The sequence below is a fragment of the Lampetra planeri genome, chromosome 6, assembly GCF_965212315.1.
Source record: "Lampetra planeri chromosome 6, kcLamPlan1.2.h2, whole genome shotgun sequence".
NCBI lineage: Eukaryota > Metazoa > Chordata > Hyperoartia > Petromyzontiformes > Petromyzontidae > Lampetra > Lampetra planeri.
The window spans coordinates 2,920,940-2,943,700 of NC_136112.1; the positions used below are offsets into that span (position 1 = coordinate 2,920,940).

The 22,761-nt window shown below is 47.0% G+C and overlaps 1 protein-coding gene across 1 annotated transcript; it reads right to left on the minus strand.

Annotated features, from left to right (window-relative positions):
• Positions 1 to 646: 646 nt before the first annotated feature.
• LOC144719393 (cytosolic arginine sensor for mTORC1 subunit 2-like) lies at positions 647 to 22,319 on the minus strand. Its single transcript, XM_078595264.1, has 10 exons — positions 22,094 to 22,319; positions 21,758 to 21,939; positions 16,114 to 16,184; positions 10,680 to 10,873; positions 8,939 to 9,071; positions 8,678 to 8,801; positions 7,687 to 7,797; positions 7,312 to 7,394; positions 5,656 to 5,750; positions 647 to 880 (listed from the first exon to the last, which is right to left on the minus strand). Exons 2-10 carry the CDS (start codon positions 21,868 to 21,870, stop codon positions 815 to 817), a joined length of 990 nt encoding a protein of 329 aa, XP_078451390.1. The 5' UTR covers positions 21,871 to 21,939; positions 22,094 to 22,319; the 3' UTR covers positions 647 to 814.
• Between the last annotated feature and the right edge of the window lie 442 nt (positions 22,320 to 22,761).

The window sequence follows — 22,761 nt, forward strand, 5'->3', positions numbered from 1 at the left end:
ATTCAAGAGATATTATAACACCAAGGCCGCTAGAAAATTATAGTTAGTTAGCAGAGGTTGATATTTTCTCAATCGCCACCGCGGTACTGGATACGTTCATCGAATGCCCTCCATCCAATCCCGATGGAACTAAATAGATGAATGTGGCCACCGTATTGGGCTGACAGTTTTCACCATCCTGGAAATGTATTGAAGGTCTTCGTACAACGGCCTGACGATATACTTACGCGTTCCCTTGATGAGGGAATAAAGACGCCACGTGTTTCAGAGCACCTGTCTCATAAATAAACCTTCAATGCAGGCCATCAATGTCCTAGTAGCTTAGGTACTTCAAAACTTCTATATACGTTCCATACGGGACAATCACGTGTACGCGCAAATGCCCCGTGGCGCACACACACGCACGCTACACACAATGGGTCAAAACCCTCCCTACTCTCTCACCCCCCCCTCTTCAACCCGCTCCCGCTCCCCCCTGCCGCTTGCCCTCAGCCCCTCGACGCTTCCCATTGACGAATAACACGGCACCAAAACCAGTCCTACGGGAGAATTATCGTGTTGGCACATTGGAAAGGAAAACATAATTTCCTACATTTCCTTTAGTGTCTCCATGAAGCCAATATGGCTTGGTTGACCTTTCCATTGCTTTTCTAACAACTCCTCTTTCTCCCCACACCCCCCCAACCCCCACCTCTTTACCCCCCACCCACAAGAAACACACATTGTCAGACATCCCACCCAAGGGCCCCCCCCCCACCCATAACTAAAGGGGGGCTGCCCCACACCTCCCAAATGGATAACGACAGCTGTAACGCTATCTATTGTCCGCCGGCGTCAGCTGCAGCATGGATACCACGCTTTGGATATCCTCCTCTGGTACCTACACAGCACAAACACACACAGAAAGGGGACGAGGCATTGCATTAAAGAATGACAAAAAAAATTACGTATAGAGATTTATAAATCTAATCATTATGGTCGAAGGCCTCCCCCCCCCCCATCATGGATGCATCTGTCGTTGGGGTTGTTTGAACCATACTTCACCACGCCAGACAGAGCGGATTGGGGAAAGGGATCGTCGTGCTCAGGACTGGTTCAGATATCGCTCTGCGCCGAAGTTGGCCTTGGCCGGGAATCCATAACTGGTTGCCGGGTTGAAAGCGCATTGCACGATGCACGTTGAACTTCTTTCGCACCGTACGTAGCCAACTGTGCTAATCGGAGGTGCGGTGGGGTTAGGTCTACTAACCACTGCGCCACTGACCTGCACTGACCGCTGTGGTGAAGTATGGCCAAATAACACTCATCCTTCCAAATGGCACGGGGTGGTGGCCCTCATCCAGCAGTGGATTGACAAAAAAATGGCCGTGAATGTACTTTGCCCGACCAAACACGGTTACTACGTCGCGTAAGCTTGACTTCGCCAATGATTTCCAATACGCAGCAAAAAATAATTCAGATACCTCTTAAAGACACTCTAGACAATTTCACGCATTCGTATAATTCTAAGGTTATCAAATGTCAACGTGAGCTAAAGTCGCCGTGCTATTGTTCGCTTTCCTGAAGAGCTGTGCAAATATGAAAATGTGGAGAAAGTGATATGCCTCATGAATCATGCACTGTTCATACTTGAGTTAACACTTAATGCCTACAGATACATTTATATTACATCTATGGGATAGCCAAGTAGTTATCCATCCACTGTGCTGAAAAAAGGTATTGCTGCATTCTCAATATTTTTTTTAGTGTACAGGAAAGAAAGCCACTGGATATGAAAGAAAAAATAGATCTCTAACACAGAGTAGAACTACACACCACGAACATTTGGTATGTATTAAATACTCAAATTGTTGGCAATCCATAAGCCTGCGTTAAACTGTTGGCAATCGCTTATGTAAAACAAACACCGCTCGCAAGCTAGTGACAGGGAGATTATCAAGCTGTAAATGTAAAAGCGAAGACACAAAACTGCTGTTCATTGGAAGACTAAGTTACTTTCAGGTTCAAATTAACAAAACACGGCCTCTGACTTTTAACGAGCAGCCAATCCGTAATCAATCTTTGCGAGATCTGCAAAGCCACTCGGACAGATCGCCCCCCCTCAACCGCCTCGCCCCCCCCCCCCTCAACCGCCTCGCCCCCCCCCCTCAACCGCCTCGCCCCCCTCCTTCAACCGCCTCGCCCCCCCCTCAACTGCCTCGCCCCCCCCCCTCAACTGCCTCGCCCCCCTCCTTCAACCGCCTCGCCCCCCCCCTCAACTGCCTCGCCCCCCCCCCCTCAACTGCCTCGCCCCCCCCCCTCAACCGCCTCGCCCCCCTCCTTCAACCGCCTCGCCCCCCCCCCCTCAACTGCCTCGCCCCCCCCCCCTCAACCGCCTCGCCCCCCCCCCCCCCAACCGTCTCGCACCCCACCCTCAACCGCCTCACCCACCCCCTCAACCGCCTCGCCCCCCAACCCACCCGCCCGCCTCGCCCCCCCCCCCTCAACCGCCTCGCCCCCCCACCCGCCCGCCTAGCCCCCCCACCCACCCGCCCGCCTCACCCCCCCTGCTTGTTACAACAACAAAAAAACTTGGTAGGCATCCAACGCCAACACACCACGACGGGGCCCACGGGTGCTGCTGCTGCGTTAACGCGACCAGACATCTCCTCCGTGATTGGCTCACGTGTTGCGGGGCACAGGGCCCGGCCACAGTGCGGTACAGTGAGCAGCCGCGTGAAGCTGCACCACCACCACCACCACCACCCAACAACGTGCTTTTCTATTTGTATTGAGTTTAGGTTTTTTTAAAATACTTTTTACACAATTCTGGAAAAATTGCCCAATGAAGCTGGATGTTGTAATGACCAGCGTATACGTCGAACTCAAAATTTACTCTCCAACACACAAGCTGAAGTTGTAACTAATTGGCACGCTTAGTTTACGTGACAAACCTTACTGATTTAGCTGCGTCGGGTTGGTGGCGGTGGGTTTAACGACGGTTATATTTTACACGATACAACCAAAAAAAACCTTTATCATTAATAGTTTTGCCGTCCATTTTAAACGGCGAAACATGGGTTTTAGTTGTGTTGATGACCTGCGATCCAACTCAAAAAATCTAGTCACTGGTGCTTGTACATATTTTTTAAAAGCAGAAAATGCCAACTTTGTTCAGCGGTGAGCTTGAAAGCTACCCCAATAGAGCCACTTGCGATCGCAAACTTTTGCTGTCAATTTTTGTAAAAGCAAACACTTTTAATTTCTAATAACCTCGAAAAGCCAACCGGGGAAAACTGGACAATGTCGCTTGCACCTAACCTCAAGATGTGGAAGACGCTTACGGTACTAAACAGTGGATTTCAAAATGAACCCTATACGAGCCATCCGAGATAAAGAAGCAACAAAGTAAACTTTCACACAAGCTCAACAAAAAAAAACCTGAAATAAATAACCGAATGTGGATTTTAAAAAAAGTAAAAAAAAAAGCCATTAGCTTTGTTCTAGCTGTTAACGTCATTATCATTTTTTTTTCTTCAGGAAAAACCGGAGTCACGCGATAGCCGCTGTGAACCGAGGAGGCAGGAACTCCCTAACGGCACGGCCAGGAAGTCCAAACCCTGAGCGCGAGCGAGCACAAGCCACGGACGCACACACGAAGTGGGTTGGGCTGCTGAAATGGCAAAAATCCCGGGCACGCACGGGACAAGCCCAGCCGACTTCATTGTCACCATCACCGCGCGCTGTGTCACTATCACGGCGTTGTGTCACCACCACAAAACAAGCTGGCACCCCCGTTTAGGCCCACAAGTATATGGACCGTGAAGCACTCTCCCGTTGTCTGGAACTTAAAACAGGTGTTGCTTTCATAATTTTCTATCCAAAATGGTAAAATCACTGGAGGTTGCATCATCATCATCATCTATGTGGGATACGAATCTACGTTTAAAGGGTGGGGATTGAGGGTGGGGGGGTGGCAAAAAAAATTTATACAGCAGGGAAAAGTGTTTTTTTTTCCTTTCAAAAATTGAATTAATTTGTTCTAAAGGTTATCGAAGCGTCAGACTGGAAAAATGAGACTGGGTCTCTCGCGCACGCATGCACTCGTGTGTGTACCCATCGTTAGCAAATGCACAGTGCACGCCCGACGGACCTGGCTTCAAAGGGCTGCCATGAAACTGCTGCACAGTGCTGACCATGCATAAGCCAGGAGCGGGGAGGAGGGGGGGAGCTTTAAACCATCAGAACGTAAAATTGACACAGTCAGCTTTCCACCTAATGGATCCTGCTTAATTAACCGCATGATGTACTTTAATTTGTAAAGGTTCAAATGGTAACGTGGTGCGCCTCCCCCCATCCCCCCACTACCCCCTCCCGACCCCCGTAATCGGCTACAGGTCTGGACGCAAGAAATGCAGAAGTCATGGTGTGAGCAACAAGCAGCAAAGCTCTACTTTGCGACGTTATACAACATTGCTGGAGATTAGGTTCGCACTCGGGCGTCGCCCACCCATTTTGCTCACCTACGATTTACTTTTAAGATGCGCAATTGCCAAGGAAAGACTAAAACATCACGAAGTTTGTATTTTGAGGAGAGGCGTAGAGACATACACGGATAGGTTTGGAACCAATGGACGGCACTACGCAGCCCAGAAGAAGCACCACCCCCCCCCCCCCAAAAAAAATTGAAAAAGGAATTGGTGCACAACATGCATCACGCTAAAGTTTCCTTGGGTAGGCGCGTACATGTTGTTTTTAAATGGGTTCCACTATATGAAGGACAGGTCATGCAAAGTAAAACAAAAGAAATCAGTTCCTCATCTTAAGTTTAAACCTAAACCGGCCAAATGGCGCATCAAGGTTACATTCTACTTAAAGTTCATTTAGTGTCATGGGTAGGCCATAACACTTGTCCGTTATAATATTTTTGAGAAAACTTGATAAACAGGATTATATTTTTCCTCATTTGCAACTCTACACCCTTGCGGCAAAGAGTTTTTTTTACTCAAAGGTGGTAACGTTTTGAAAACAACCACTGTGCGCAAAAAGGTCCCTCTCTGTCCTTCCGAAATGCTCGTTTAAATCTGCACACTTTGAGCTTCGCAAAGCGTAAACAGCTAAAACCCGTTGGGTGCTTTTTTTCCTCCCCTACACAAACCTCCGCGTATATTTTTTGAAAATCGCTCAAAATTTTTTTTTCCCTCGTGCAAGCTGCGCCCGTTAACAAGCAAGGCTCGAAACTAAAGTTTCAGAAATTAAGTAGTTTATTTTTTTTTTACGACTTTCCTACCAAAGCCTGCCTTCGTCAGCCAACACCGAGTAATGCGGGGTTCTTGCCAGAAACAAATGCAGCCTTACAGCAGCATCTGCGCAACTGGGACAGCCCAAGTCAACGCCAGGTCAATTTCCCACACATCAATTGTCCCCCTCTCATAATGAAATAAATTAACCACCAAAACCTGCCGCTACGAAACCTGAAAAATGAGGACAAAAGGAAAAAAACCCAACCTTTTTTGTGATATCCTGAAGGTTTATATTCTTTTTAACCTATAATGAGGAACCTTTGTTGTGTATTCAAACGTATAATAGCAGCTGAATTGTAATTTACACTCTCGTGCCAAAATCGCAAATGCAGCGGCAACATTATTTTTTTTGTGGAGTGGATTTCAAACTCACCAGAGCGTGATCAAACTTGAATGTGCTGATATAGTAGGCCGAGATGTCTGCGTTGGCGAGTGGTTCCGATATCTGGGCCACGATGCCACACTCGTCTGCAAAAGTAAAAAACAAAAAACGCACGAACATTCGTTTTTGCTGCCACATGTGAATGTATAAGCGGCAAACGTACATTTGGCACCATAAAAAATAAATAGTTGGCGGCGCATCCTGTACGGGCGCGTTTGCCCGCGACAACAAGGCACACACGGTTACGCAGAATCCCAACAGAGTTTCAACTGGGTCACATCCTAACGCAAAAGCTTTTAATTGCCCAAGAGAGGCCCGGTAAATTTGCTCAAGGCCATTAAAATAATGACGTAACTTGGTTCAGATTTTTTTTTTATGGGGGCGAATTCAAAGTTCTGTTAAAAAATAACAAAAAATCTCAACGACTGCTCAAGGATATAATGTTCAGACGTGACACACGCTGCTATGATAAAAAAAAACAGTCCTCTCCAACAGGACTAGATGTCCATTTGAACTATGTCACAGTTGATAATCCGTTCAGATGGCATCATAAAAGCAATAAAAGATTTACCGGCACAACACGCGTGTAGAATTGTACAACAGTTGGGAGACAACGGCGTAATTTCCTACAAAGCTTTTACACGCCTACAAAATAAGCATCACCGCTAGCATGCAAATATGCCGACTCATCGTCCGTTTAGACAGACGGAACAGCGCGCACACGAGCGCGCTGTTAGTTTGTAGAAAACGCTCCAGATACAACATTTCCACTGCCCCCAGATGCAAACGAGGGCAATTGCACCCAATTACACGTGACCGGGTCGGGTGGAAAGCAATTTGTTCACTTGCGAAGGTGGATACATTACCCCCCCCACCCCCAATAGTCTCGGTGACCTGCCATTAAATGTTCGCAAAATAAAAACCAAAAACATGTTTTTTTTTGTTACCCGGCACTTGCAAGCTTATAAGGAGAGCACAGTTACGGACTTGTTACACACCCTGTGATGTGCAGAAATCCTTTTGCCCAATGCTAAACCCGGTAATGCAACCTTAATAGCTTGTTGACAAGACCATTTCATGAAGTGTTTTTAGAAGGGGGAGAGAAAAAAAAACCTTTGCAGACATTGCAGCAACAACACTTGAATGCCCCCCCACACCCCCCGCTAGACATTTAACTCTTGCAAACACAGCAAGTTGCAAAACGTGCCCTTTGAGCACAAGCAAACTACAAAGGGAAGGGGGGGGGATAGCCAACTTAATTCCACAAGGAGAACTGGAGAGAGAGGTGTCACTCGTGAGGCGGCCCACTAAGTTTTTAAAATTAATCCATCATCTTCCGTTAACTGTACAAGGCTCAAAATTAAAAAACAGCAACATTCATCAAGACACTAATGTTTGTAGCTTGCAGTCAATCACGTAATGAGGTGCACGAGTGTCACTTGCTCGGCAAAATTCTTTAATATACGATGGCGCTTGCATAATTAAATGTACAAGAGGAGGGTGCATGAATGTGGATTACAATGAAGGGATGTTCGTTGCACGTATGTGTGTTGAACTTCTTTCGCATCGTACGTAGCCAACCGTGCTAATCGGAGGTGCGGGAAAGTGCACGAGGTTTGGAGTTTGGCAGACGAGGCTCAAACTTACCGAAACCCAGAGGCTGCCCGCCTATTCTCACCATCTTCCACACTTCCCCCGAGGCACTTGTGAACAGCAGGTTGTTCGGAAACCTACAGATTTTTTTTCACCAAACACGCACGAATCAAATTAACGCGTCAAAACCGAGCTCGCAGCATAATTTTGTCGCCGCACATGGCATCAGGAGAAATTTCCTGGCAATAACAAAGGGCTTGCCATGACTTTTAAAATCAACATTTTTAAAATGCTTCAAACTACGGCAAGACCTTAAAAACACAAGCATTTCCGCGAAATAACTACATCAGCATAGTGTCGTCGCTGGTACTAGCGTTCGCTACAAACACCGTCTAAATTAGAAAATCTAAATTAAAAATAATCTATCACCTTTGTAGTGTGCGGGTATCCATGACCAGGGAGATGTAGCCCTCGATCAAGGAGAAGGAAAAAAACTTGATGAGTTCCCGATCTGCGTTGTCAGCCGAGGAGTCCTTGCCGCTGCAAAAAGGAACACGACAACCCTGTAAACAGCTTACTCCCGATTGTCGTCAGGGGGAGGCAGGGGGTGGGGGCGTAGAAAAAGTTGGCCTTAAGAAGATGAGTGGGAATAAAAAAAAACAAGTTCTGTAGCACACCCACTCTAGAGTCAACACAGACGCCGGGTGTTACACGGAGTACGGGAACAAGAACAGCGCCAGTACAGCAGTCACATGGGGGCTCCGTAGTGGCGAGATGTTAACCACCTTGCCTGGTATACAGGAGGTCGTGGTTTCAATCCCATCCCCGACGCCTGCTGTATATATTTGGGGTTTGCATGTTCTCTCCGTGGTCGCGTGGATTTTTCTCCGGGTCCTCTGGTTTTTCACTCCACATTTAGAATCGACGTGCGTTTAGAGTATTTGGCTGCTGCTATAAATTGCCACGTGATGAGCCACTTCGTTGAGATATCATTTGTGGCCAGGTCGCTTCTGAAAAAGAGCCATATAGCTCTGTGGGCCTTCCTTGGTAAAATAAAAAAGTTTAGTTCAGAAAAATTGCTTAGTTTACAGGAGCTGTACACAATTTAACTAAATTCTTTTGCACATTTTATGTCACTTCGCACTAACGACTAAAGATGTAAACTTGAGTTCGTAATTTATTTTTATCGCAGGTGGCGACACCAGGCAAAGTAACCAGACCAAAAGGCAGTTCTTAAAAAAATTCGATTTCAATTGAGAACTCATTTCTTTAGAACTGCTTTTTAGTTTGTTGTTCATCCCCCCGGTACCTCTGATGCGCATAGTTGGTTACGTGCGGTGCGAAAAAATGTCAACGTACACACACACACCCAATGAGAAGCGAAAACAGCCGGGCCCCTCATTCGCGTCCTGCCACGTACCTTCCCGAGTAGAACATGATGTCCATGAGAAGAGTTGTGATGAGTGGCAGAGTGGTGGGGTCGAGGCTCGTCACGCAGAACTGGTTAACGGGGCACGTCAGTGGGTGGATGACCGGCCTGCTCACTGCATGTCGGACGCACGGCAGGGGGGGGAACAAAACGCGAGAGGGCTCGTACGAATGGAAAACGTTGGGCGTCCGTAAATGATTAACGAAAAAATGTTACTTGCAAATTATCGAGAAAAATACGGAGACAACCCACCGCTTTTAGGTTTCACGAAGCCGTTGACAATGACAGTGTCATCCAAAGCCACCACCTCGCCGTCAATCTCACGGAAAATGGCGAATTCCGTGGAGAGGGCATGCATCACGACCGGGAGGTCTCGCTCGCGCACCTGCGTTTCGTACAAAAAAATATACCAATTAACATCCATCGTAAACGCGTGCTGTGCATTACAATTATGACTCGGAGTGGGGGGGGAAGGAGGAGAAAATGGTTTTCAGGACAAGGCCACGCTGCTATTGCAGCCACTCGCACAGATTAGAGTGTTGACTTAAAATTATTCATTAAGGAAGCAACATCATTTTACGGCAGAGGTCGCAAACGGGTTTTGATTCCTTACCCGTACCCGGCCGCACAAGGGTCGCAAACGGGTACCCGTACCCGGCCATACCCGTACCCTACCCGTACCCTACCCGTACCCGGCCGGGTACGGGTAGGGTATGGGTATCGGGTACCTGATTGCGACCTCTGGGATGAAGCCATGTTGCAGGCGCGGGTGGGTTGATTCTAGGAACTTGAATTGTGAGAAAAGACAAGACGTTGGGAAATGAGTGACAAACGGTTACTCACCAGTGACTCACGGCCTACCCGTACCCGTACCCGGCCGCACCAGGGTCGCAAACGGGTACCCGTACCCGGCCGGGTATGGGTAGCCGGGTATCGGGTAGGGTACAGGTATCCGATTGCGACCTCTGTTTTACGGGTCTCCGTTTGACACTTAACACTTATTTCTTTTAGCGTAAACAACCCGATTCCTTCGGTTGCTTGATTGTGAGCGACTGTTAGCTCCGAACGTTATTCTGACTTGGGAGTGTTGAAGAAAATCGGCAGTCCTTTTAGTTTTCCGAAGAAGATGCCAAAGCCAGAGAGCAAATTGGGACATTGCCCTGACATGTGCAAAACTTCAGCGAAAATTGAATTTGGCACAAACACAGCGGTGAAAACTCACACTAACTTACCTTTTGACACAAGCGCACTAAACATAAAAGGGAGCGAGCTGTTTTTTCTTAAACTTGTTTTTACAAAAGTCATGCCTCATACGCAAGACCTTTAAAACATTTTCTATGTATATTTTACATTATTGACATAAATGCAAGGACAGTGAAATGTTAATAAACGAAACGTAAGAATTCTGAGTCGGCCTTTTTAAGGTTACAACGTCTACCATAAAAATAAAGCCGACACGTATTAATAGTCCTTATAAAAAGGTCACCACACTAAATCGTTGTCATTCATATTTAAAAACCAAAGCATTTTCCAATTCATCTGCTAAGAATGTCTCAAAAATATATATTAAAATTTTTAATATTATGCAAGACAACATGTAAACCAAGACGAAATTATTTTGTTCAGTTGTCAGAGAGCTGGTCAAAATCCAAGGGCCGTTTCCAGAACGAGAAAATGTGGCCAACGCACATTTCCATTTCTTCAATTGCACACATTCGGGAATACACCAACGTGTGGACGAGACAATGACCCAGTTGCAGAGCCAGACGACCGCAAAAACCTCGACTAATCCACCGACCCCCGTTTAACTTCGCGCAAGCCCAAGCAGGCGGTTGAGGCGACTCCGTGTGTACGTATGTTCAACTTCTGTCGCACCGTACGTAGCCAACCCTGCCAAATCGGAGGTGCGGTACAGGGGGAGGTCAACAAACTACGGGACAAAGACTCGGCACTCTTGCTCGCTCGCGCACGCACGCACGCACAGCAATCTCACCAAGATGAAGTCGGTCTGGTACGTGGAGTACATGAACACGGAGACGTTGTGGTCGGCAAGCGGAGCGATGACGGACTTTGCGATCTTGGTGACGCCCACGGCCGGCGAGTTGGGGCTGTGTCCTCCGCCCGACACCACGTTGAGCGCCAGCCACGTGGCGTCCTCCACGCTGAGCCGCTCCGACACCGGCAGCTCTGTGCGTTTCCACGAGAGAATAAAAAATGTTAAAACCTGCGTTAAACAAAAAACGTATTACTATTTCGGATGAAGACGACGACGACGGTTTTGCTTGGTTGTAACCTTTTTGACGAGTTCTCGTATCACCTCCGATTAGCACGGTTGGCTACGCACGGTGCGAAAGAAGTTCAACATACGTACATACATCAGACAGCTGGAGTTTATCGCAACAAAAATAGTAAACGCTCCAAACCGTTGGACTCTTAAAACTGGAAAGCATTCATCATTGGAATTTTTTTTACAAAATCAAGTCAAAATTGGAATAAACATGTTGTACAGATTTAGTTTATCACCGGGCTCAAAAATACCATTGAAAAGCTCAGCTGGCTTCACGCCGCGTCCAGGTTCAAATATAAACTCCTGAATAAAAAAAAGAATCACTCCAGTCCTTGGCCACTAAAACCCCCCCCCATCCCAATATCCAAACGTGAATAAACACGTAAGATTCTTGCCAAGACCAATATATATTTGTTCCCTTCTGAGATTAAATCTGCCATTTACAAGCAACAAAAGACATACAATGAAAACCATTCACCCGATTACGCTCTAGCAATTAACAAGTAAACATTGGGGTTCAATTGCACGGTTCAAGACACTGTAAAACCGGGTCAGAATTTTTTTTTTTACCCCTACAATCTATTGGCAAAAAAAACACATCACAAATACAAAAGAAGGCAGTTGTTTTTGTTCAAACACCAAAAAGGTTTTCAGAAAAAATATAACAATCCCCTCCGCTACCATCTGCAGGGCATATTCGGCAACGACCTCTTTAAAAAACCTCCGATGCGGCGGTGCCGGTGATGTGTGAGCAGAGGTCGCAAACGGGTTTTGATTTCGTACCCGTACCCGGCCGCACCAGGGTCGCAAACGAGTACCCGTACCCGGCCGGGTACAGGTACCTGTTCCCTACCCGTACCCGTACCCTACCCGAAATGAGTGACAAACGATTACTCACCAGTGACTCACGGCCTACCCGTACCCGGCCGCACCAGGGTCGCAAACGGGTACCCGTACCTGTACCCGGCCGGGTACGGGTAGCCGGGTATCGGGTAGGGTACCGGTATCGGGTACCCGGTTGCGACCTCTGTGTGCGAGTGAGGAAAAGGCTGGCTGGGGGGGGGGGTGCAAAATAGCTGGGGAAAGAAAAAAATCATCCCTCCCCACTTTCTTTCTGCGCAGTAAAGTGGAGATCCCCTGGGCGCGCATGTGGCCACCAAACAAAGTGTCTGCCCGGCAACAGCGGCGATGCCACCAATTGACGGGAGCGCAAAAACCTCCCCCAGCTCGTCCTGGCCGCAACAAACAATTTAAACAGTTCTTGGTGTCTCCGCTGGGACGTGATTACTTCATTTAATTAGCGGTGGCCGCGTTATAGCTATGCCAAGGGTAGAAACGAGCTCGCCTGTTAACCCCCACGTGATGTATAGCCCGTGACTGTTATAGGCAGCGGGTTCTGGAAACACGATTGTATGTGTTTTGCTCGAATGCCGAACAGTGCTTAACGGAATAAAACAAATATAGCGTTTACAAAATGCCAGAATAAAATTAAAATGTGAGGCAAGCCATTAAAAAGTCAAGCAACTAGACAAAAGAACACGCCATGACAGTGATAGCGATGTATGAAAAATGGGTAAAAATAACACCCAACGATTTCTTAACATTAGGGTAGAATAACAAAAAAGGACTAATAACTAAAGGTGGAATTAATTACTTGAGCAGAAATTTGTAACGGTGCTTAAATAATAAATGGGCTCAGAGAGTGACTGCAACTGCGGTAATTAACACATTTGCCGAATTTTGTTTAAATGTAATAATGCTAAAAGAATAATTGCATTGCCAATCAAAACCTTCATTATTTCGCGCAAAATTACATTTGAGGTTTTTAAAAACGGCAACATCCATTAAATATTCAAAACGGTGAAATCGGCCCCACTAATTTCACAAACCTTCCACTGCTTAACAATTCAATGTGGGTGGGGGGGGCCCACTCCCAAGGATCTAAGACACTATATAACAGTTCTGCCAATTGCACAACAAGCTGGTATTTATCCGAGATTTAAAAAAAAAACCATACTTATCGAGTTATTGCATAAGCACGCTACCACACCGCTAAGCCCAACGTAATGTTGACTGTTCCAAGGCCTGGGCTAGCTTTAATAAATAGGAGCCGGTGGAGGCTACAACATAATGAAGGAAATAAAACATAGGGGTTTTTATAGTTACGCAAAACAAACCAAACCAACAAAAACAACAAGCCACTACCATCCAATCGGATCTGAAAGCCTAAAAAAAAACTGCTGGCTCTGCAAATCCGACAGTGGAAAGCCCTTGGAAACAAACCCAGCAGCCCTCTCCTTGTCGACGCTCTATTGGTCCACGGCAGCCAATCGCAAGGCCCGCAACAGCGTGCCCCCACAGCCAATCAAATCAACGGGCTCGCATTACACGTTTTTATCAAGGACTCAATTGGCTACAGTCAAGAACAAAAATTGCACAAAACTAAAAATATAATCACATTTTATTGGCAAGCTTCATTGGGAATATTCCACAAGAGTCGTTCGTTCAGATCAATTGGCCGTAGTACCCCATGTCACAGATCAGACGATTTGCAACACAATCATAAAAAGCAGACACTTAGCAAGTGTAATGCATGACAAGAGTATTACTTGCAAGGTACGCTTCTGTAATTATAATTTATAGATCAAGTACCGAACAGAACGTACTATGACATGAACACAACAGGGTTGCCCTTTGCAACCCAAAGTCATCAAGGTCAACACAACATTCTTGGCGCCAAGATGGCAAGATGTTAACTACCTCGCCTGGTATACAGGAGGTCGTGGGTTCGATCCCGACCCTGACGCCTGCTGCGTATTTGGGAGTTTGCATGTGTCTCTCCTCGTGGTTGCGTGGATTTTTCTCCGGGGCGTCCGGTTTTAACCCTCCACATTTAGAATCAACATCACACGTTTAGACTATTTAGCTGCTGCTATAAATTTCCACACGATAAGCCGCCACTTCGTTGAGCTATCATTTGTGGCGGACAGGTCGCTTCTGAAACAAGAGCTAGACAGCTCAGAGGGCCTTACCTGGTAAAATAAAAACTTGTTTAGTTTTAGTCGAGTTAAATTATATCTGCTTGAAAACAATTCACAAACCCAAGACGCAATGGAGTACAGCAACAGCACTCTGCAGCGCTTATGTGCAACATTTAGCATTTTTAAAACGTGCCAAACGTTATTTATGAAAACAGATGTTTATTCTGAAAACACAAGGACTACGAAAGCCATTATCAAGACTCAACGTTGTTTTTTTCTTTCCCACATGGAGATGAACAACTTCCAATTCCATCTTCCGGTTGTTGAAAATAATTCATCAGAGCAAGGGGGGGGGGGGAAATGAAATGATTTTGCGTGTAGAAAAATAATACATCGTGCTACAACCGCTAACGTTTCGCTCGCAAACAATAACTTTGAGCAGTTCCGTAACAGAGCAACGCAGTGAAACCTTTACCGATACGAGGGACGGACAGCGATTACCGATTTTTAAGAAAACATTTGTGCTTCCCAAGATAGATATACACTCCATACATATGAAGACCTAAATAGCTGCCTGGGGTTAAGTCTATCAATGTTTGGGGAAATGTGAGCGAGCGACTGCAAGCCGTGCATAACAAGGACATAAATAAACAGCGGACTCCCTAGCGAAGGCAGCCCGGGCGATGCAAAACATCTTGAGGGTGGCGCTGAGCGTTTACCAATACACACAACACATCAATGAACAAGACCAGAACACCACTGACGTTAACATTATATTCTAACATGGCAACTGCTTTAACGTGAACCATGTTGAAGCTTGATAGATCTAACTTTATTTATAACTTGGTCACAGCCCAACGAGGCCAGAAGTTTTTCTCGAGAGACATCAAACTATACTATAACCACCGCCCCCTTTATAAACACCAAGTAGCGAATGGCAAAGATACACACACACGAACTGCAACTTTACTATGTTGGTAGTTGTTGCTATGTTCATAAGCAGAAGAGGGTGTATATATATGTCAAGATGGGCTAAATATAGACTACATTCAAAAACTGTTAAGACTACAATTCAAATTCTTTAACTTTTTTTGCAGCAGAGTGAGCGTAGCAAACGCTGTTGCACTGTACTCGGCTCTAAAATCTACGCTCAAACAACACCACCACCCACGGTGAGGGAGTGGGGGGGGCCCTCATCTACAACAGCAATGTAAATGGGCAACAGATTATATCAAACGATGTGTGTTTTTATATATTATTTGCATATATCCACCTCCCCCCACCTTTTACCCACATTGCAGTAATTTTTTTTATCGTAAATAAACAAACTAACGCGACAATTGATGATGAAAAGTGCTTAGGATTGATTAGCCGCCGTCGTGTAAATTAATCAATCGCCTTCGAAAAGTCGCACGTCAATATGGACGCGTGCTCCTTTTGAGCGGGCCAACGTGCAAGAAAGGAGCGCGCTGCTCCTTGCCAAGAGGAATGCTGTCGCCCGAAGGGGAAAACAAGAATCTCCTTCCACCCTCGCCTGCTCGCTGTGCCACCCATGTAATAATGTAGCAGTGGCCACGGGAGTGGGCCAGGGTCGGGTTGGAGAGAGAATTGATGGCACAAGCACATTCCGTGTAAAGCCCCGAAAACCCCCCTCTCGCTTGCACTCTCTAACCCCAACCCACCCCACCGACCCCCCCCAAACCCACCCCACCCACCCCTCGGTTGCAGAGCAAGAATCTTCCCTGTACCCGGGCGCCGGGTAACAATCCTGAGAAGTGGAGAGGGCGGCTGATGCAACCAGTGCTGTGTATGTCACCCGTGTTAAGATATTATCGTCGTAGTAGTGACATCAGTGGTCGTAACCTTTTTAGGGTTTGATAATCACGAAGGAGGAGGAGGAGTTCCCGTGTTGAATAAATTGGTCGCGACACCGGAGAAAAAAAAAGACGGGACGATTACCATTTGGTATCTTACGCTACGGTTATGATGGATACCCGCAGTGGGAGAGCGGGAGTGTGGGTTTAACTTGCCAAAAAAACAATTACATTAAGACGATTCCAAGAATAAAGGTGAAATGCGGGCAGTAAAAGAAAAGGCAAACATTTAGTTCAAATAAATTGCGCTACAAGCTTGGCTTTGTTAAAAAAAAAAATGGTTACCTTTAAATCCTTCTTCATCCACAATCATGGTGAAGTCGTCCGGTGTTTCCGTCAAACTGAAAAACTTACACCTGAAAGACACACGCACACACACACAAATGCCAACAACTCATTAACAAAAAATGTGCCACTTCAATTACTTAATGTGACAATAGCACCAACTTAAATTTCCGCAACGACCGTAATTGACGGTCTGGACGTGAAACTACACAATGCATCAACGCACAGAAAACGCGTTATAAAATCAGACGGAACACGAACCATTAGGCGCACATCTTTTGTAACGAACTTATCACAAACAGCTCGCGATGTGAGTTCAAGAACACTCCGATGAGCACAGCAAACAGAATAACCTTTCCCCAACACCACCTTCAATAAAAGTAGGTTTAAAAAAATCAGGATTATTAGAGCATCGAGTGCAAAATATTTAGTAACCGAATGAAACTACCTAAAAATTGTTTTCTATAAAAGCACCATGCACCTGCTTTGTGGAATTTTAGAAAAGAATGCTCCATGTACAAAGCCCTTCTTATAGTGAAAAATTGCAGGAATGTATTCCGAACCACAAAAAAAGCAAACACGTACTTTGTAACACTTGGGAAACACGTACAGGTTATTACATCAGTAGTATACAGCGAGAAATACTTTTCTCCAGAAGGAAAAAATAGCCTGCATAGCAGCAACCCCCCCCCCCATCTAACATTACAGCTATATATAGCTGCTTATTAGACTTGCTTATTAAAAACAACAGCACCCACTCCACGTATCTACAATTTTAAGCTTCTGTTGAATTTAAACCACCACCTCTAATTTCTAACCGACCTCGACATCAAACTTGTATTAGGCTGCCAATCAAACGAACGTATCCATAATATTCCCGATGTCATGTTCAACTTCCTTGGGCTCACGGCGCACAAGCTATTGCCGGCGGATTTGACATACATAGAAAACGAAGCCAAAGTGCAAATATTTATCTCCACACTATAAAACTTTAAATGTGTTTATCACGTAACAACCACCCCCACCGCCCATCCTTCACATCACTGCAAGAATAAGGCATGTATCTCTCTTATAGCTTCAACAACAACAAAAACCCCAGGGCTCAACTGCTGAAAAATATCACAGCGACAATAAACCAACCTCTCCTAATTGAAACAATCGGCGTGTTAAAGGTGTACATTGTTAAAGCAAAAAAAAAAGTCAAACAAAGCAAAGCCCTTTATTACCTGCGTTGGTCATTGTCAATGTTTTCTCATTAATTGGGTGAAGATTACGTTAACTTTTCAAGTATTGTTCCCGATCACCTCTACAAGGCTGCACATTTAATGAACCAATGGATTTACCAAGTTGACCGACCGAATACTTTAGCATGCGAATGGGGTTTTAAACCGACAAATATTTCCACTCACGTTCGCCTTGCAAGTCTGAGAACAAGAAAATAAACTAAATTCGTGAACAACAATGGAAAATCGAACCTACGGTGGTGAGCAGTTCGCAACTGGTCGGGAAATCTGGCTGCCAACTCAAAAAACGGAAATCGACATTTGAAAAGTTGGCCAATGCGTGGAGACTCCACCTTTCCGACTCGGCAGCGAATATAGCAAGCGGGTGAGTCGTCACACAAACATGCTTCCCAGATGCAAGTTAATGGCGGGGAGGGGGACATTAAACAGACCTTTAATTTTTCACTCAATTTGTTGGATTTTGTAAATGTGACGGATTAGCTTTTAACCAGAAAAAATCTGAAATTAATCCACATCACATGACGCGCTCTCTTGCTCGAAGGGACATAAAAATAATATATTTGAAAGTAAAGCACGAACAGGGAAGATGACAAATGTAAGGGAATGTCTCAACGTCTTTTAAAATGTCAGCTGAAAGGTTGACTTTAATTTCCTGCCGTGGAACAATACTTTCTAAACGTATTTACTGCATACAGTACGTAAATTAATCTGCACTTTGCTGTTGGAAGGGGAAAAAAATATCTAAATCAAACTCTTACTCGGTGCAACGATTATTCGTACTGTCATTGTCTACGTTGAGCTACCAGCACGTAGAAATAAGCACTTTTTTTTAAAACGCAAACATCTAAATTGAGATTAACTCGAAAAATATATATGGGCAGAAGTCACGCTACCCACAAACACGCCCACACGGCGCTCGATGCGGCTATTTATTTTTTTATTACTAAACATTGCTCATCTCGTGTGGGTTGTTGCTGGGGGAGAAATTTTTTTATGGTTCTACTTGCATTCTGCCTCGTCCATTGGCAGTCTTACCATCAATACACACACTGACCTATAACTTGCAAAATACATTACCCCCCCCCCCACGCGGTTAAAAGCCAGGTAAAGACGCTGGGGGGGGGGGGAGAGACAGTGGCTGGATATGGGCAAAGAAGGCAGCGAGGAAGAAGATTCGTCGCTTGGTGGCCGGTGAAATTGATGGGGTTGCCACACGTGTGCCCAGTGGGCTCATGCCCTGTGACCAGTCACCGTACAGGTCAAAGCTGCACCCCACCACATTACGTTTTAATGCACCCCTTCCCTGCAAGCAATGCTTGGCACTGCCGCCCACTGGCATGCTGGGTTCAAAAGGCCAAGGCAGTGGGGGATTTAAAGTTGTGCCACTATTTCATGAATACTCTACACAGTACCTAACAACACAACAACAACCGTAGGGAGGAATAACAGCAGTTCTCATAACATGATTCGCTGGCATGTGAAATCTAAGGACGTGTTGGCAGGAGTACACAAGGACAAATAACAAAAAAACACGTCTGTAATATTACTCAATAATATGACGCTAGCATGTCATTGACGAATGTGGCATTTTTGTTTAACCAGATCATTCGCATAGCATCTTGTTGCAGCAGCAGCTGTGCAAGGGCTTTTGGTGGGTTGTTATTGAAGACCCTGGGGCCCTGCTTGAGAGGGTAGCCAACACCTTAGCTCACAGGATTCCCTCCAGAATAAATGTATATTCCGATTCAATGGCGCAAGTCCGGCATGAATCAAATGGCCGCAATTAACACATTATGGTGTATACCATTGTGATGTTTGTCTTAGGTAGAAAATTAGCATTTCACAGTGTTCCAAAGTTAATTATAGACCTCAACGCAAATATGGTACAGTACTAAGTTGGGTTCTATGTCCCGGTGGGGGGGGGGGGGTTAAGTTGATTTAAGACCATGGCTAACGTCAATGGTAAGTGACATTAACTGATCCTCGAACCTACCCTTCAAACCCACGTTGACCAGCTAGGTAAAGTATGGTCAGATGACCATCAAGGCGTGTGTATGTTTGGAGGGATTCATCCAGTAGCGGACCGAAAAACACCCGTACAGATTATTGCTCTTTATTGTTACAAGGTATGGGAATTCTACATTACTATGCAACGCTTACAGGGTTACTACAAAACCAAACGTGACGTAGTTAATAAGACACGTAAACGCAGCCACGGAAATCAATTTCACTGGAACTAAACGAACGCGATTGTGACCGCATAAACCCAATGGGGGTCGCGGTGTAACATTGTTGGGAAGTTAACCACTCAGACCCAATGCGGTTATAACGCGAGCAGCAGTGTACGTGAATGCAACCGGCACCAGCCCTACGCGGCTGTGACTTTTGAGAATGCGAATGACCGGCCGCTAAACGATTCGGGGTCGGTGTTGAGAGTCAACGCGAGGCCAGGGCGGGGTGTGTAGGTGAAGAGTTCAGCAACAGGCCCGACATTTGCTGGATATTTAAGAGTTCTGGGCGTAGGAAACGGTGGCCAAGCGGAGTGGTCGGAGTCAAGGGACCGGGCAGGCTTGTGGGGCCATTTTCTGGGACTCTGAAAAGCTGTTCCTGCGAAATCAGCCGCTCCGAGTTCGATTCGCTGCTACGGCGGACACAAGAAATTCCCGCATTGACGAGCGTGGGGCGAAGTATGGTCAAACAAACCTTCTGGCCGACTAACCCTGTGGAAGAGATACCTTCAAGCAGCAGGTAATACTGTTAAGGCATTGACAAAAGGTCGGATGCGAATTATTATGAGTTTTTTTATGTTTTACTCATAAACGGGGCAGGGGTTAGGGGGTGCAATCATTAATTATGTGCAGAGGTCGAGGCTTTTGCCAACAGCTGTGCAGGGGTTAGGTCCCAGTTAAGCTTCTGGATGGTTCGGTATTTGTTAATGCAGGGGAGGGGGGGTTCTAAGCTCCGATTAGCGCCGCGGTTTGAGATCGACACCGATAAATGTTGCGGGTTTTTATGTTTTAAGTCAATAGCAGTTTGCCCGGCCAGTAACAATGATTCGTGGTGTGTTTTTTCGTGTGCGCTTGTTTGTTGGGTGACCCGGTACTGAGAAACTGTACAACAATAAAAAAAAATGTGTAGAAAATCATGATTAACATTGGTCGCGGTTTTGCAACACGCGCCAACGATTGCACTACCAGATTACTGGACACCTGTGCAAAAAGAGCTTTATCGCTCATCGGATTCCTCCAGTATCGACACACCTAAAATCCGATTTTGAGATTCGAAGGCACGAGATTATGTAGTTCTTATCGGCTGCCGGGTGCTGCTAAGGATCGCGAATCGAAGCTGCAGCAGGCGCAATATGTAAGTGACTGCACCGCATTGCAAAAGGGGGGCATTGCAAGTTCCAATTAAGGTTCGAAGGCCCGGCACTAAGAAGTTAACTGCAAGGTACTGGGGGTCGGAGGAGATGGGTGAACAACGCGTGATGAGATAGGCACAGTTCCTTTAAATAATATTAACTGGGCATTTAACAAGTTCCGTTAAGGTTTGTGCGGCCCGTATTCGGTGCAAGCGTTGCATCACGGTGCAAGTGACACGTCCAAGTTATCCTTTATCGAATTGACGGAGTTTGCGTCACAGGTTGAATACGGTAACCAAAATGCAGACAGTTAAATGCCCGGGATTTTAAAACAAGTTTTCCGGTATCCCCTTTGTCTCACCGGGGTCCCCATATTGCACTGGGGGCACGTGTACCCCCCCCCAACCCCACCCTGTGTCCCACCCGAGGCACGTGTAACGCTACCCCGTGTCCCACGGTGTCCCACGGTGTCCCACGGTGTCCCACGGTGTCCCACGGTGTCCCACGGTGTCCCACGGTGTCCCACCGTGTCCCACCGTGTCCCACCGTGTCCCACCGTGTACCACCGTGTACCCGTGTCCCACCGTGTCCCACCGTGTCCCACCGGGTCCCACCGGGTCCCACCGGGTCCCACCGGGTCCCACCGGGTCCCACCGGGTCCCACCGGGTCCCACCGGGTCCCACCGGGTCCCACCGGGTGCACGTGTGGCCCGTCCACCGTGTCGCCCCCACGTGTCTCACCGGGTACACGTCTCAACGCCCCCTGTGTTCTACCGGGAACCCGTGTCACCCCCCGTGTGCCCGTGTCCCACCGGGTCCCCGTGTCACCCCGAACCCCCGTGTCTCCCGGTGTCTCACCGTGTGTCTCCCCCCCCACGTGTCTCCCGGTGTCTCACCGTGTCTCTCACCCCCGTATCTCCCGGTGTCTCACCGTGTCTCTCGGTGTCTCTCGGTGTCTCACAGTGTCTCACAGTGTCTCACAGTGTCTCCCCCCCCACGTGTCTCCCACCCCCGTGTCTCCCCCCGGTGTCTCACTCACCGAGTGCGATCAGTGAGGAAGGCGAGCTTGACGAGTCCGTGAGTGAATAGAGGAAGACTCTCCCGGGCGATGCTCGCGATCTTCAGACGATGTTCGAGAATGTGCAGCTCCATAACTAACGACGAGGACGACGACGATGATGATGACGAGGAGGAGGAGGATGAAGATCTAATGCGTGCCGACTGCAACCCCAACAACAAAACAAGAAAAACAACCCAGTGGGCATCACGAAACCGGCAGCTACCGCACAACAGCACGGGTTGGCATCACAAAAGAAACGCAATTCGTTAACAGCTTAAATCACAATGTGCAATGTTTAACAAAGTGCAGTCATACCTCGCCGGGGGGAGGAGGGGGGGGTAGAGACGGTAGCAGCTCCACTAACAGCGCGATTCGGCGGCGTGAGATACTCACAAACAAGGTTCGTGAAATTTTATTATTTTAAACAAATTTCGCTTCGCAACGACGACTACTACAAAAAAACCAATTACTTCAATCGTCCTAACCTCGTCCTTGTCGTCAAGCACTTTGCTGGGTCCGTCGTTTAAATAGCTTTAGGGGGGGTTAGCAGGGTTTAGTCTTTGTTGGTTGTCTCTGCGTTGTTGTTGAGGAGCTGCTGATGAGCTCTGCCAAGAGCGCCGCTCCACTCTGCTCAAGGCTGCGAGCGGCGCGCCGAGAAAAACAACTTGGGGCCGAGGGGCGGGGCCCGCGAGGGGGTGAGGGGGCGGAGCTTGGTGGTGAGGGGGCGGAGCTTGGTTGTGAGTGGGCGGAGCTTGGTGCGGAGGGGGAGGAGCTTGGTGAGGGGGCGGAGCTTGGTGACGAGAGGGCGGAGCTTGGTGGTGAGGGGGCGGGGCGTTCTTCATCAGGAGGCTTCGCTAACAGCACTTGCCTCCCCGAGTCTGTTGAGGCTATACCGTGGCTGGTGGGTGTGGGGGGTATCCTTTGTCTTTGTAGTGTTCGCGGGTTAGCGGCGCTGTGGCCACGAAAGCGGCTTCCCGAGTTCG

Coding starts and splice junctions, on each gene's coding strand:
- LOC144719393 (XM_078595264.1), bottom strand. CDS start 21,870: ATGGAGCTGCACATTCTCGAACATCGTCTGAAGATCGCGAGCATCGCC. Junction 16,185..21,757: donor TTCCTCACTGATCGCACTCG/GTGAGTGAGACA, acceptor TGTGTCTTTCAG/GTGTAAGTTTTTCAGTTTGA. Junction 8,802..8,938: donor CTTCGTGAAACCTAAAAGCG/GTGGGTTGTCTC, acceptor TCCGACATGCAG/TGAGCAGGCCGGTCATCCAC.